We start from the raw sequence: 16,658 nt of genomic DNA on the forward strand, positions 1-16,658 counted from the left end.
TCCTCTCTAAAGAGTCCAGAGGCATATCCTCTCTAAAGAGCAGAGGCACATCCTCTCTAAAGAGCAGAGGCACGTCCCCTCTAAAGAGTCCAGAGGCATATCCTCTCTAAAGAGTCCAGAGGCATGTCCTCTCTAAAGAGTCCAGAGGCATATTCTCTCTAAAGAGCAGAGGCACATCCTCTCTAAAGAGCAGAGGCATAGCCTCTCTTGTTGCTCCTGGGGTCTGTGGGATCCAGGCGTTCCTTGACTTGCAGAGACGTCTTCAAGGGGCCACCATCCTCCTCCATTTCTCTGTGTCTCGCATCTTCTTTAGAAGGCCCCTCTCACACAGGACTCCGTCCCCTCACTCTGGTAGGATGTTCTGTACACCGCTCTTTACATCTTCAAAGAGCACATGTCCAAAAAAGTTACCTTGCCAGATACAGGGGTCAGGACTTCTGCACGCCTTTTGGGAAGATACAGCACTCCAAGGGAAGAGAGAAGAAGAAGAGGAAGGAGAGAAGAGATGAGAAAGATCAGGAGAGGATTGTGAGGCGAGAGGAAAGAAGAGAGAATACACTAAGGCTGGAGGAGGGTGGAGAGGCAGGAGCAAGTGTGTTGGAAGCGTGCAGGTTCATGGTCCAGGGACAGCCCCACAGAAGACCTCGAACTTGACAGGGAAAAAAATGTTTCAACATATTTCTGTGCATTCTTGAGCTTTTCAAAGATCAGATCCACTGTTGGGATATTTTTAAAGATGTGAAGACTTCTGCATCGTTATTGTCTTAAGAAGAGTGGGTCTACTTTAACAAAGGCACTCGGTATACCAAGATATGTTTAAAATGCATTTGGCTAAAGCAATGAGATAGCTAACCATGAGAACAACTCTAAGGAAGACAAGACAAGCAGTGACACAACACGTAACCTCCCCCCGAAAGCAATCGACTCCAAATACACCCGCACTCCAAAATTCCCGGGTCAGACTTGAAATGAAGGACCACATACTTGCTAATAGTCAGGCACTTACTATGCGTACCAGCAGGTCACTAGGGGAATATTAGGAAAATATTTATAATAAGCTTGTGCAGTTTTCTTGGTTTCAAAGCAAAAAATGAAGAGGGCAGAGAAGATACAGGGGGACCACAAGAATTAAAGACAATGGAGGTACACACTGTTCTATACACAATCCTGCAATAATGGTGGCCTATGAGTAGATGCCTAGGCACACATCAGGCTAAATGAGTGTGCAGGGGGGAGTGGATGCATATCCTTGAATGTATTTAGGTTTGATGAGGACATCTCCTGAAAATACATCAATGAATGTAGTGGAACCTACAGGAGACCAAGTTATGAAAATGTCTCACACATGAGTCACTGGGCTTGGGGGCTCAGGACCACCATCTGGGGGTCACGTATGCCAATCGTCATACTAAGTAGAGTCTTACAAGTTCAGAAGCAGCCATCTAAGGTCTATTGGTTTCTCCCTGACCAGAGGAAAGAAGAGAGCTAGAAACAGAAAACAGATAGAAATAGTTCAATGGACTAAGGGGCCATGCAAACATCAGTCTCTGTTGTTCTGAGACCAGAAGAACTAGATGGTGCCCAGTTATCTCCTCTTGCTCTGAAAGGGATCACATCACAAGGTCTCGGTAGAGTGGGAGAAAAATGTAGAACAAAACTGAAAGTCATAAGAGAAACTAGGCTTACTGGTTGGAAAGAGACTGGATAGAAATAGGCATTGTTTGACAGTTTAGGGAAAACTTGATCATAGTTATAATCTGATGGGAGGAGGTTGTTTATGATCGGAAAAAGGGATATTTGTGCCAAAGTTGTACTTCTAAAACTTGACATCTGTCATTTATTTCTTTTTCTTGCGAAGAATCTACTGATGCTGTCTGCTAAGATGACCTCTATTCCAATTTTCTGAGTATTGGGCAGAGTGGTTAGGATTGGCAATGAAGCCTACTTTACTCCCCATTTCAGGGTAACACAGCCAGTGAACATGAGGGTCAGCATTTGCTTCTTCTGGAGTTATGCAACTTGTATTAATAAGCACAATCTCCAGCAATTTCTACCCCTGTCTTCACAACGTGAAAAGTACTCTGAATACTAGAGACAATTTGAACTACTTAATAATAGGTTTGTGCTATATAGTCATTCATATGTAAGAATTTTTAAAAAAATGATTGCAATTGAATTTAAATTGAAGTTTGTTAGGAAGTTGAGCAGATTGGATCTATGTTGTTGGTTCATTTTAGAGTGATATATATTTTTAAGTTTACTTTAATCTGCTCTCACACACCGACATTGAGTCGATGCCAATTTATAGAAACCCCATAGGACAGAGTAGAATTGCCCCTGTGAGTTTCAGTGACTGTAATTCTCTCTCTTTTTTAAAGATCCTTTTATTAGGGGCTCTTACAGCCCCCATACATCAATCCCCTGGACAATCCATATATCAATTGTATCAAACATATTTGTACATATGTTGACATCATCGTTTTTTAAACATTTGCATTCTATTTGAGCCCTTGGTATCAGCTCCTCTTTTTCCTGTCCCACACCCCCTCCCACCCTTGTGACCCCTTGAAAAATTATTATTTTCATTTCTTACACCTACCACTGTCTCCCTTCCCCCGCAGTTTCTTCCCCCCTCCTCTCCCCACCTTCCCTCTACCCTCCTGGTATCATTACTCCCATTTTTGTTCCTGAGGGGTTTATCTGACCTGGATTCCGTGTGTCCTGAGCTCTTATTGGTACCTATGTACATGCTCCAGCCTAGCCTGCAGTGAAATGCAGGATTGGGGTCATGATAGTGGGGGGTGAGGAAGACTCAAGGAACCAGAGGGAGATTTTGTGTTTCATCAGTGCTAGACTTTACCCTGATTGACTCATCCCTTCCTTGTGACCCTTCTGTGAAGGGATGTCCAATTGTCTACAGATGGGTTTTGGGTCTCTGCTCTGACCCACCTCATTCTCAACAAAATGCTTTTTATTTGTTTTGGGTTCTTCTGATGCCTGTTACCTGATCCTGTCCACACCTCATGATCGCACAGGCTGGAGTCCTTCTTCCATGTTAGCTTGTTGCTTCTCTGCTAGATAACCGCTTGTTTAACTTCAAGCCTTTAAGACCCCAGGTGGTATATCGATTGATAGCCGCACCATCAGCTTTTTTCACCACATTTGTTTGTGCACCCATTTGTCTCCAGTGATCATGTGGAGAGTATGAGCATCACAGAATGCCGGGTTGTTAAAACAAAATGTTCTTGTATTGAGGGAGGTTTGAGCAGAGGCCCAAAGTCTGTCCACTACCTCAATGGATTGCCATATAAATATATGTACCTATGCCAATACCTCAATTTTTTGAATCAATATATTTACATACATGCACACTTATATTTGTACTTATATCCATAGCTTTGTTCCTAGCTCTTTCCTCTGTTTCCTTTTACCTTCCTCCTTTCCCACCTTTACGCTTGCCCTTCTTCTGCCTCTTCATAATTCCTCGCAGCTAGGTTGCTTTTGCTCCAACACCCCCAGGATCTCTACATCCTCCTTGTTGTTGATTTTAATTCCCTAGTTGTTCCCTTGGGTGACTGTAATTCTTTATGAGAGTAGAAAGCCCTGTCTTACTCCCAAGGAGCTGGCTGGTGGTTTTGAACTGCTAACCTTGCAGCTAGCAGCCCAACACATAACCACTATGCTACCAGGGCTCCCCTTTAGCTCATATAACCTAAAATTAGATGATTCTGCACTCCTTTGAACAAAACAATATATCACCTAAGGTCACTGATTTGATCATCTTTGTAGACAGTTGATTATCTTCCATGCCACCAAAGGTACCACTAAGAACTTCAAAGGAATTTGTCTTAAAAGTGTCATATAGCAGTTTGTTCAACAGCTGCCCTGATATCTGATGGAATCAATTTTTGAACTAGACAATATGTTATAAAATAACAGGTCATCTCTCTTCTTGAATCGGGTTTTGAGAAGATTCTAGTTCTACAATAGCTATATCAGACCTAAAACTTGGAATTTTAAAAATGTTGTATGATTACAAGTCATGTTACTAGAACACTATGAAAGATTTCAAGTCATATACTTACAGAATTGATGATAATATTATAACTTAGTAAAATTCTTAATTACGAGCATTATTCTGTTGTAGATCCTTTCTGAGTAAATAGAAAGAAAGCCAGGGATTGAATGACTTCAGTTCAGGCCAAAGTTCCTGACCTGGAAATGTGAAATTAATATACAGTAGTCCTAGCAGGACTATAACACAATACTTTAAGAATGTCCAAAGTGCAATGTTGACATTGCCCACTGGGCCATTAGTGCCCATACCTGGGAGACTACTGAAGGTAAAAGATCTGTTTACTATACTTACCCCAAGCGAACGCTGTTATACTTAACCCAAGCGAGTGCTGTTAGCCTGACTTGGTCTCTGAATGCAGGAAAGTTGTATTTTATTGACTGGAAATTGTTTTTAAAAACCAAAACAAAACAGGATGTGGGTGCAGAGCCTGACCTCCTCTGGCTACACAGGGCAGAATGAACAGGCTCACCATCAGCCTCAGCCCAAGGCTGAGTTCCATGAGACAAAGATCAGACAGGACTCCACCTTCTTTCCTCTTTTGCCAATTCTGGCACTAACCACCCTCCTCAAAACACTATCTACTTCTGCTAGGTTTGCCATTTTACTGTAATGGCCACCCAGAACTCGCAGACAATACTCCCAATTATGGAGATTGTTAAGGGCATCGGCAGTTTACGAATCAGTATCAGAAATGCTCAGGATACAGCTCTTTGGTCAGGACATTTTCTCAGCCATGCTCCCAGGTATGCTTCTCTTCCCCTTTCTGCTCCTTAGACGCAAAACCTCTTGGTCTCTGCCCCACTTGGGTAATGTTACAAAGCTCTTTAATACCGCAGATAACTGCCCAAAGGGCGCTCACTGCGCTGTAACCTCAGCCAAGGTACTCAGCTATGGCTCAATGGTCAGCAAACCAAGCTCCCTCAGTCATCTTAATGCCCGGAGGTACCTACGCTACAAGTGAATTTCCTGCCTGAAAGCACTCAGTTTTGTTCATCCCACGGACTGGAAGCCCACACTCTGTCTCAAACTCTGTCTCTCCGTTCTGCTGAGGCCGCTCCTCTGCCACTCCTCTGGTGTCACAGCTTTCTTTCCTTGGATCAGAGAGGTTCAGTGTAGGCCCAAAGGACATGCTTTACCCCTGGGTCTTCTTTCCTAATGGCAGTGAAATGCTTTTATCTTGCGTCTAAAATGGTTCGTTTTATACCCTGCAAGATGGAGGAACTGACTAAATTCCCTTGTTAGACTTCCAGGTGTTTATAATTACTCAAAAATAAATCATATAATCCTATCAGCATTTCCCCACACTTCTCTTACTCACCAGGAAAAAGCACAGCCAACCTGCATGATGCCAGAGAGTCATGGTGGGAGTTTCTTAAACCATAGCTAGAAGAGCCATATTCACTACATTGTAACATTACCTATAAACAGCCATGTTTCGGTACTAAGGGAAACTCAATGCAGCTGATGTTGGTGCACATATAACATGTCACAATAAATGACATATATACTCTGGTAGAAAGAAATTGGCTTTTTATTTAAAGTTAGTCATCATAAGATAAGGGAGTTGCCTTTTATTTGAGACTTTACAATGTCTCTCATACCACTGATGCAGGAATGTCAAAAGGAGATAGAAGGAATACACTGAGTCATTATACCAAAGAGAACTGGCCAATGTGCAACTATTTCAGGAAGTAGCATGTGATCCAGAATTGATGGTTTTGATGGAAGAAGTCCAAGTTGCACTGAAGGCATTGACAAAAAGGCTAAGCTCCAACACATTGATTCAGGGCTGAAAGTGCTCACTCCTATACTGTATATGCCCAAAACTTTGGAAGTCAGCTCCCTGACCTGCCAACTGGAAGAGATCCAAATTTGTGCACATCCCAAAGAAAGATGCCCAATCAACAGATTGGAGAACTTACTAAGCAATACCATTACTATCACACACAAGTAAAATTTTGCTGAAGATAGTTAAAAAAAACATTGCAGCAGTGCACAGACAGGAAACTACCAGAAATAATTGAAGCTGGGTTTAGAAGATGTGAAATGAGGCATATTATCGCTGATGTCAGCGAAATCTTGGCTGAAAGCAGTGAATACCAGGAAGAGGTTGACTTGTATTTTATTGACTATGCAAAGGTATGTGAATGTGTGTTTCACAACAAATTGTAGGCAAGATTGGGAAGAACAGGAATTCCAGAACAATAATTTTGGGTATGCAGAACCTGCACATAGGCCAAGAGGCAGCTGATAGAGAAGACAAAGGGAGGCGAGGGGACACTGCCTGAAGGAGAATCAGGCAAATGGGCATCAGGCATACCACCTGTCACCGTGCCTATCCAGTCTGAATGTTGAGCAAGCGATCTGCGAATCTGGAAAATATGACGCGCATGCAGCATCAGGACTGGAGGAAGACTCATTAACAAGACGTAATATTCAGATGACATAAAGTGGCTTGCTGATGAAGACCAAAGGCTACTGTCGTCAGTATGGATTGCACCTCAACATAAGGAAAATAATAAAAACCCTCACAACTAGACCAAGAAGCAACAACATAATAAATGAAGAAAATATTGAAGTCATCAAGGATTTAATGAGACTGGGGCCACAACAAAGGCCCATGAAAACAATGGTGTAGAATTATAAATACTAGTGAGAAAAGGAAAACATACATATATCAGAAAGCCTATTAGCCTGAAATGAATGGGATGTTCACTTATACTGATTAAAAACGTAAATGAGGTGAGAGACTAGGCCAAAAAGTTGATAATGGTCATTCACTAAGGCAAAACTATCCCTGCAGAGCTAAGATATGTTGCAGAAACCAAAGCAAATATGAAAATAGCAAATATACGTCATCCTTAAATTGCTAATTACTGGACAATCTTGACAGCAAGAGATCTGAAGCAAAGTCCAATGATTTCAAAGTCCGCAATGTTGGGATAGCTCTCGTCTGTGGCTTCTCACCCTAGGGTGTTTCCCCTTAAGTCCAAAGGAGTAGTTCGGTTTCTTTAATACGCAGCAAGTGCTCAAGGGACAGTCCAGTTCACTTACAGGGGTTTCCACTTGAGATCATCTGATGTGGCGGATGAAGAATGATGTGCAGCTTTCAAATCATTAAAAAGACTTCCAGCCTTTTCTTGCACTAAAGCAAGGCTAAATAAAAACTGTACGTACCTGTTCTGACTGACATACACATTCTTAAAGACACAGTTAGGAATTACATAAAAGTAGCATAGTGTAGTAAAAAGAATGGGTGTGTAATCAAACAGACTTCTAATCTAGTCCTTGCTCTGGCCGTGGGAACTTTGGAACCTAACCACCATTCTGAATCTGTTTCCTGACCAGGACATTACGGTACTATTATTTCCCTTTCGGAGCTATAATGAGATAATACATGCAGCACATAATAATGATGAGTGGTAGTATACTAACCACATAGATAAGAGCAGAAAGGGTTTGCCACATGGTAAGAATGCTGAAAAAGGCATTAGGGATAACAAATACTAGTGTTTTGTTTCTGTTTTTTAAGGGGAACATTCTGCCCCTAGAAGCTATACAGAATAAAAATTCTGCAGAACACGATAGTTTTCATAATAAAATGGCAGCAAAGATGTTACCTAAAGACAGCTTCTTGAGAATAAGGAGGATGAATAATAAATCAGAAAGTTTGTTCATTCGTTCATTCAGCAAATAATTCTTGAGCACCTGTGTTAGTCCCGGTTGACTAGAGAAACAAATCTAGAGACATTCATATGTGTGAGAGAGAGTTTTAAACGCAAGAGTAATTTTATATTAAGAAAACATCCTGGCCCAGTCCAGATCAAATCCATAAGTTCAATATTAGCCCATAAGTCTGATATTAGCCCATATGTCTGAGACTAATCCATAAATTTTTCTCCAGACTCACGCAACACATGCAATGATGCTGAAAGCAGGAAGATCACAGTCCAGTGGGTGAAAATCTTGTGGCAGCATCTCAGTGCTGGTGCGGCTCTCCATGTGGCTCCTCCCGCTCTAGGCTCTGGCTGCCATCTGTATAGCTTAGCTTCCTGTGGCTTGTTAACAGAATGTGAAGCAGAGAAAGTGTGTGTCCCACTGCCAGGTAGGAAGACAGGAGTTCCCAGAATCCTCAGGAGAAGGCCATGCCCACACAAAGGCATCATTGGCTATAACCTGGTTGACAGGCTAGGTAGACTCCACCCCTTCGCTTAAGTTGACAGGAGATTATATAACTGCCACAGCACCCATGTTTAGGAACTAATGTTAGAAGAGGGACGGGGGAAAAATCACAATCCCTGACCACAGGGAGCCTAGTGTCTAGTAGGTGAGATGATGAAAGATCTACCAACAAGCATAAAATAATAGCTGCGAAAGGAAGGCAGTTATGAGAACTTATCGTCATCATGGGAATTAGTGATAGAAGTGAAAGTAGGCTTCCCAGAGGAAGTGATGACTGGAATGAGCCAGGAAGAATAGGGAAAAGATGGGAAAGAATGTGTGTGTGTGGGGGAGGGGTGTCCAGGGGGAATTGCTATTGCTAGAGAACAGCATATACAAATGCCTTGATGTTGAAGCGAACACTTAGTTTGGGGAAACTGGAAGAAACAGACCAATGAGACCGGAACATATGGGGAGACAGTGTATTGGGGGGTGGGAGAGAGGTTGGGGAGTGGGTGTGAGTGAGACTGGAGGGGACTTGAAAGGGAGGCAGAGGCCAGACCAGAGAGGAAGGGCTCGGAGGCCATGGGAAGAACTTGGGACTCTATGCCAGCACAATGGGAAAGTACCAACCTGTTGTGTGCAGGGGACTAAAATGACCAGTGAAGAAAGAAAAAGCAATGAAAAAGTCCATCCACTAATAATCCCATTTGGAATTGGAACGGAAGGACCCCGTGAAGCCCCACTTCTTTGCTCCCCTCTGTGCGGCTGTGCAGAGCGGCCCAGTTCCCAGCAGCAGCTGGGTGCATCTGGTGCGGCAGTCCGGCAAGCTCAGCGCTGCCTCCGACAGCGCAACCAGGACGGCTGCCTGATTGGTGCATCCTCCCCCGCCTCCCCCCCACTCCCCGCCTCCCCCCACCAAGAAGCACACCAGCCACGGCACGTGAGGTTGAAGCCTCGCTGGTGATTCACTTGATGATGCAGGAAGCATCATCGAATACCTCTTACTTCTTTGCAGCCAGGGTAAACGATTTCTTCATTGTTGAGAGTATAAACCAATTTGTCAGTAAATGAAGCAGATATGATTCAGAAGAAGCAGGAGGACGCAGAGAAATGCAACTTTGTTGTGTTTTTTCTGTTCATGATTGCATTCATGACAAACCCGCTCCCCCCGGAAAGTCCTCTTTCCGAAGTGCATAGCACAGCAAGCATGTTTCCGATTCTGTGTCTGGGACCCTTTATACCTAGGATGCTTTCCTTATTCGCAGCCCGAATGAACGGCTGCTATACCGGCACGGAATAAAGATGGTTCTGCTCTTAGGTGGCACTAAGTCCATCCCCGCTCCTTGGACCCCAGGTCAAAGAAGGAAACACTCACAATCATTGCCATCTTTGAGCCTAGTGTTTCAGACACGCGAGTTAATGCTTTACACTGAGCCTTTTCTTTACAGAGAGGATGTTTCTCTTCAGGGCCTGGCCCTTCCTGAACATGTCTGAGATGTGTGAGATGAAGTCTCACCATCCTCGCTTCTAGGGAGCCCCCTGGCTGCTTCTCCCAAGATAGATTTGCTCATTCTTCCTTCGGTCAAGGATATATTCAATATTCATTGCCAACAGCATCGTTCAAAAGCATTCGTTTCCCTCTGGTCTGTCTGCCTTATTCAGCGTTCAGCGTTCACATGCGTATGAGGGGATTGAAACTGCCATGGCTCGAGTCAACTGCACCTCAGTTTTTAGAGTGACATTTTTTGCTTTTTACCACTTTGCAGCAGATTTGCCCAATGGAACATGTCCTTAGATTTCTTGACTGCTGCTTGCCTGGGCATGGGTTGTGGATTCAAGGAAAATGAAGTCCTTGACAACTCCACTGTTTGTTCTGTTTATGATGACCAAGAAGCACACATTCGGACAGAGCAAGGGGATCGTTCGTGGTTTAAAATCAGGAAAGGTATTTGTGAGGGTGGTGTCCACCTTCAGGACTGGAGGAAGTCTCATTAACCACCTCCGAGAAGCAGGCGGCACACCTGGCTTGCTGAAAGCCGAAAGACAAGAAGCACTTCTGATAACGATCAATGACTACAGCCTTCAGTGTGAATTACACATCAACATAAAGAAACCAGAAATCTTCCCAACTGGACCAATAAGCAACGTCCTGATAAATGAGACATGCAATAAATGGCCCGCATTTAAAGGGTACAATTGATGAGTTTTGACACGTATATGCATCCCTGAAACCATCAAAACACACACACACACACACACACACACAGTGTATCTGTTAATCCCAGAAGCTTCTTCATGGTCCGACTTGATCTTTCTTCCACCCCAAACAACTCAAGTTTAACTATGTTCATTCTTTCAATCAAAATAGGGAGGAGCCACCTTTCAGACCATTTGGGATAAACCAATTGCCATCAAGTTCATTCTAACTCATGGCCACTCCCTGTGCCACGTAACGTCTGTCTGCTCTCCATGGATTTTTCAGTAGCTGGCTTTTCAGAAGTAGGTCATCAGGCCTTCTGGGGGGACTCACATCCCCAACCTTGTACTGGCAGCTGAGTATATTAATCTTTTGCACTCACCAGGAATACAATCTCTTAAAGGCTATTTTGAATCATTAGCTATGAAGATCCACCATTCAGATGAAAGTCTTGCATTAAGAACCAGTTGTATGTGCTTCCTCAGTGGTTTAAAATCTTTGGGAATAATTTCATTCTTATTAAAATTCTCGTGACTTGAGTGTGTTGCTGGGAAGGAAATGCCCTATGGCCAGGTTCTGTGGTTAACGCCTTCATGATGTTTGTACCCCACCTTTCAGATCCCAACTGTGATGAAGAAGAAGGAAGGGTTTCCACGAGGGCCACTTCAGTTCAGAGTATTGAACTAGTCCTCCCGCCTCACGCAAATCATCATGGAAATACATTTGGTGGCCAGATTATGGCTTGGATGGAGACAGTGGCGACTATTTCTGCAAGGTTCTCAGCTTTGACCTTTGGCATGTGATTTGGGGACCCGTGGGTAGAAACAAACAAACAAAAAGCCCAGATCCAATGACTGGGTTAGTCATAAGACAGAGAAAGGACTGGGGGAAATGTGGGCTTTGATCAGAATGAGAAAGCTAGGTATCATTTACCTGTTTATCTGAGGATGCATTAATCTTTTTGTTTGCAGGCAAATGCTTCAGTTTTGAGTTAAAAAATGAAAAACAAAGTGACAGTTCTAGTGCTTTATTCTGAACTATGGCTCCTTATCTCGCAGCATGGCAACTCATTCTATAGATGACAGTGACAAATCAGAGGCAAAATAGACATAGAAGCCAGCCTGCACACTGAAAATAGTCAATCTCCTTACAAGCCCTTGTAAAGCTAATGTATAATTAGGTCAGCCCTTTGAAGTTATTGGTTGGAATCCGTATGGCCAAAGGCTTACTTGAAAAGTAAGTGGAACGAGAAAGAGATGAGCATTCAAAGGAATATGTTTAAGTTCTTCCCCAGTACCAGGAAGGTTATTTTATTTTTAATGGACTCATGTAGGTAAATGAGTGGCCTTTAGGAGCATTGAGTAGTCTGAACATGCATTTGAACAGGATCTGCCCTCTTGACCACTTTTTATAATAACCAAAAATTATTCGTGTTTTCTCTTCTCCCAATTAAAGGAATTTCAATATTAGCATGTCTATAGTTATAACAATAGCTAGATACCTGTATTTATCCTTCCTATGAAATGTGCACAAATAAGGGAGCTAGTTTTTAGAATGAGATTGTCATTCGTAATGACGATAAAGCACTTGAATATGTTCTGCAAAGGCTCACAGTGCATTATGGCTGACTGAATCTGGTTAGCGAATGTTGACAATTCTTTAGAATAATTGAATGGCTACGGTGGGAATCTAAAACGTAGAAAATGACGCGTCATTTTCTTAGATTAAATATTCTTTATAACTATTTCAAAATTTCAATATGCACGCAAGTTGTAAAAGTCTGTATCCCATAGGCTTTTTTACTTTCCTGCTTTGTGCAGCAAGCAGTCGGGGAATTTTCTGTGGGGAAAAAACATGCAGTCATTTGAGAAGTGGGGAAATTCAGTGTGAGTGGCACCAGCCGGCAATTACCTTCCTGTGCGCCTGCCTCGCACCCACAATGCCCTTCCCGATCCTGTGCTGGTGGCCGTGGGGCGAGGAATGTGGCCCTCCAGGGAACAGGCAGGCATGGGTGTGGGGGCGGAGGGACTTCGTGGGGAACAAGAGCCGAGTCAGATTGTGGCACTGGAAAAGTATAAAGACTCCGCTCCTCGGAGGATGGCTATTTCCCCCAGATATTTCCAGGTGGTGTCCGGAAGCACCCTCAGGACAATCCAGTTCCTATTCTTATTTGCACTTTTGAATGAAAACCAAGCTCCCTGCCTTGGGTCAGTGCCAACTCCAAGCCGACCCTACTGCCGGGGTAGACTGGCCCCACAGTGTCGAAAGCCCGCCTCTCTCCTTTGCAATCAAAGCCGGATTTATTTAGAGAGCAAACCGAGTGCTGGTCATTGCATCCATTAAAGGCGTCAACAGTTCGCGAACAACAAACCCGTCTCTCTCTCCCGTTCTCCTTGTTTCCGCAGCCGCCTCTGTGGGAGATACTCGCTTCTGAAGTCGGTGGACATGTTTAAGTTCCGGGGTCCTTCTACAGTGGGAGACCGTCTCGTCTTCAACGCCATTGTCAACAATACATTTCAAACTTGGTAGAGTGTCTGCGGGACCTTGGGGGTCTTCTGGTTGTTAGTTGCCAGTGGCTTAATGGTTTATGTCTGGGGCTGCTCAGCAATTTGAACCCCCTAGCCCCTCCGCAGGGGAGAGACGAGGAGAGCTCCTCTAAAACCATTCAGTCTCAGAAGCCCGCGGGAGCAGCACTAGTCTAGTGTGTTCCAGAGGCTCTGAGAATCAGAAGCGAGACCACCATAAGTGAGGGTAGAACTGCTCCAGAGACTTGTTAAGTCTGTGACCTTTCTGAATCAGAACATAAGGTCAGTCTTCTAAGTGCCTCTGGGTGGGTTTGAACTGGAAACCTTTGGGCTGGGAGTCAAAGACTTAGCCATCTGTGCCATCCAGGAACTTGCTACCCCAAACCCAGGGCCATTCAATTAGGGATTTCCATGTCTGTGCACATTTATGGGAGCAGCGGGCCTCTTCTCTCTCCTGCGGAGTGGCTGGTAGGTTTGAACCACCATCCTTGGTGTCAGCAGGCCAGCTGCACCCAGGGTGACCCTGTGCACACAAAAGGGAACGTTGCACGCGCCTGAGCCGTTCTCACAATTGTTCCTATGCCTGAGTGTCCAGTCATCTTCCACTTTACCACATATGATATTCTTCTCCAGGGACTAAACTCTCCTGAGAATATGTCCAAAGTCTGTAAGAAGTCTTGCCATCCTTGCCTCTAAGGAGCACACTGGCCTTATTTCTTCCAAGATAGATTGGTTTGTCCTTTGAACAGTCCGTGGGACATTCAATATTCTTCTCCAGCACTCAATTCAAATGTATCTGTTCTTCTCCGGGGTCTTCCGTATTCAATGTCCAACTTTCCCATGCACATGAAGCAATGGAGAGCACCATGGCTTGGGGCAAGCGCACCTTCCTCCTCCAGATAGCATCCTTGTTCTCCGATCCTCTCAAGAGGACTTGTGCAGCAGATTGACCTAAGGCAATATTAAGAACTCCTTAAATTCACCAGAACCAGACTCACTGTTGATTCTACTCAGACCTCTCGGGTTTCTGATGCTACAAATCTTGTGGGAGCCGAAAACCCCATCTTTCTTCTGTGGCATGGCTGGTGGAGTTGACCCTCCAGTCTTGTCATTACAGCCCAATGCATTATCCACTATGCCACCAGAGCTCCCAGAAACTCCTTATTAATTCAAATTTGTGTTCAAGTACATTTTAATCTTTGTTTTAATCCAGAGTTGAGCATAGTGACTGCTCAGTAACCGAAGGCCTACCACCCCCATCCCCCAACAAGCACACTGCACTTTACCTTTAATTCCTTCTTCTGCTTAGGGTTCACTCATGTAAACTGTAAGAGTTGGCTTTCTCTCATGATAAGTACAGGTCTTTTATTACCCAAGGCACCCCAATCTGTGCTTATCCTACTGATGTAATATAGCTATAAAGTAATAAAGCAGCTCTAGTGGCACAAAGAATGGTAAAGTGCAATGGTAAAGTGCTTAATGCTAACCCAAAGGTCAGTGGTTCAAACCTATCAGCCACTCTGTTTCCTTGGAAACCCTATAGCGCCATCCTACTCTGTCCTGTGGAGTCACTATGAGTCAGAATTAATGCAGTATCAAAGAGCTTGCTTGTTTACACTTGGCTGATAAACGGAAGTTTCAAACCCACCCAGCAGCTCCTCAAGACCAAGACCTGGTTGGTACTATGAGGCAGTTTGACTCTATGTCATGGGGCTGCTATAAAGTGGGATCCACTTTGCAGCACCTAACAACAACATAGGCTACTTTACTAATTCATAAAAGTGAATAAATATCAGCTTGTGATTATAATTGTCCTTTTGACTGCCTGGTCAACCAACTCATAATGGGCCTACATTGACCACTGTGAAATGCAAACTACTTGCCACTTATTTCTATAATTCTTATTACACAACGGAGAAATGGAATATATTGCTTCTTTCCTATGTGTCAAAGAGACTATCTATAGCCTTATCTAAGTTCAGTGTTTGATTATTTTTTATGACAAAACTACTATTTTCAAGGAAGAAAATTTTCCTCCCACTCTATCACCCTACATACCAACATATGCTCGTGGATGTATATAAAGCCCGAAGTGACCTTATAAGTGCCTTGTAAGAGGGAAAACCAACCAACCAAATAAACAACAACAAAAACCCAACTCACTGCCATCGAGTGGGTTCCAACTCACAGCAACCCTATCGAACAGAATAGAATGGCTCATTAGGGTTTCTGAGACTGTAAATCTTTAAGGGAGTTATTCTCCCAAGGACCTGCTGGTGAGTTTGAACCCCTTTCGGTTAGCAACTCAGTGCTTAGCCCACAGAACCACCAGGGCTCCTTTGTAAATGGGAAGTAAAGTAAAAATCCTTCTAAGGATTTGCACAAACAAAAGCACTGACATGACAAAATGGGTCTTAATAATGACATAGATCTGAGGTCTACAGGGTTGGCCCCAATCAGAGCCAAACTGACACACACACACACACACACACACACACACACACACCGCCACCGCCCTAGAAGTATGTGCTACAGAGGACAACACTAAACCTACAGGTTGGGGAGAGGGGCTGGCCTGCCATTCCCACACAGAAGCAAATCAAGAAGGAAAAAGAGAGAGTGAGGGACTAGACCCCATACTAGCACACCACTTTCTGAGGATGTTGTCCCTGCATGGAGCTGTTAAGGCACAGAGAGCATTGTAGGGCCAATAACAGCTCGACATATGATGTCGCCCTTGCTGGAGCTTACCAGAACAGAGAACAACATTGAGGACACGTGGCGGGGAATGAATCCAGTCTGACCCTTCCCACAGTGCATTGAACCAGGAAGGGAACATAACAGAGCCACAAAGCCCCCGAGTAGCCCCCCAAATCGACTTTAGGCTAGGAGGGGAAGTTCCCGGAACACTCCAGGACCTGTGGGTGGACAGACCTGGAATTATGTATGCTTTTTTATTTGTTTGTTTTTGTTTTTTCTTTTTATTCAATCTTTTGTTTTGTTTTTTCAGTTACTGTTGCTTTGCCTACCTATATAAGATAGGCATGGGAAGCAAGCCTGGGAGAAAGCAAGGGGGCCAATGGTTCTGGAGGGACTTGGGGGAGGCAGAGGGGGGAAAGGGAGTGGTGAGCAAACAACACCATAGACAGGGGAACAACTAAGGAATTAACATCAACAGCAAGGAGGACGTAGAGATCCTGTTTGGAGTAACAGCAATCTAGTTGAGAAGAATTAGTAAGAGACAGAAGAAGGGAGAACGTAATGGTGGGGCAAGAAGAAGGTAAAAGGAAACAGAGGAAAGATCTAGGAAGCAAAGCTATGGATAGAGGTATAAACATAGTTGGGTACATATGTAAATATATTAATTGATAAAAATAGAGGTATTGGCCTATGTACATATATTTATATGGCAATACACTGAGGAAATGGATGGACTTTGGGCCTCTGCTCAAGTCCTCCCTCAATGCAAGAACACTTTGTTCTAACAACCTGGCATTCTGTGATGCTCATCCTCCCGACATGATCACTGAAGACAGAATGGGTGCACAAGCAAATGTGGTGAAGAAAACTGATGGTGCCTGGCTATCAAAAGATTTAATGTATGGAACCTTTTGTTTGTTTGTTTGTTTTCCATTACTTCTTTTTTTTTAACATTTTATTAGGGGCTCATACAACTGTTATCGCAATCCATACA

At 43.7% G+C, this 16,658-nt stretch overlaps 1 protein-coding gene across 1 annotated transcript in view; it reads left to right on the forward strand.

Annotated features, from left to right (window-relative positions):
- The window catches only part of ACOT12 (acyl-CoA thioesterase 12), an 84,520-nt gene that overhangs the window by 40,542 nt on the left and 27,320 nt on the right, over window positions 1-16,658 (forward strand). The window contains exons 7-8 of the mRNA XM_045285204.1: window positions 11,058-11,214; window positions 12,845-12,964. Coding sequence (XP_045141139.1) covers window positions 11,058-11,214; window positions 12,845-12,964 — 277 coding nt within the window. The remainder of the gene's footprint in view (window positions 1-11,057; window positions 11,215-12,844; window positions 12,965-16,658) is intronic.

This window comes from Echinops telfairi, unplaced genomic scaffold, assembly GCF_000313985.2.
Source record: "Echinops telfairi isolate 266 unplaced genomic scaffold, ASM31398v2 ScPeMD7_7469;HRSCAF=8507_1, whole genome shotgun sequence".
NCBI lineage: Eukaryota > Metazoa > Chordata > Mammalia > Afrosoricida > Tenrecidae > Echinops > Echinops telfairi.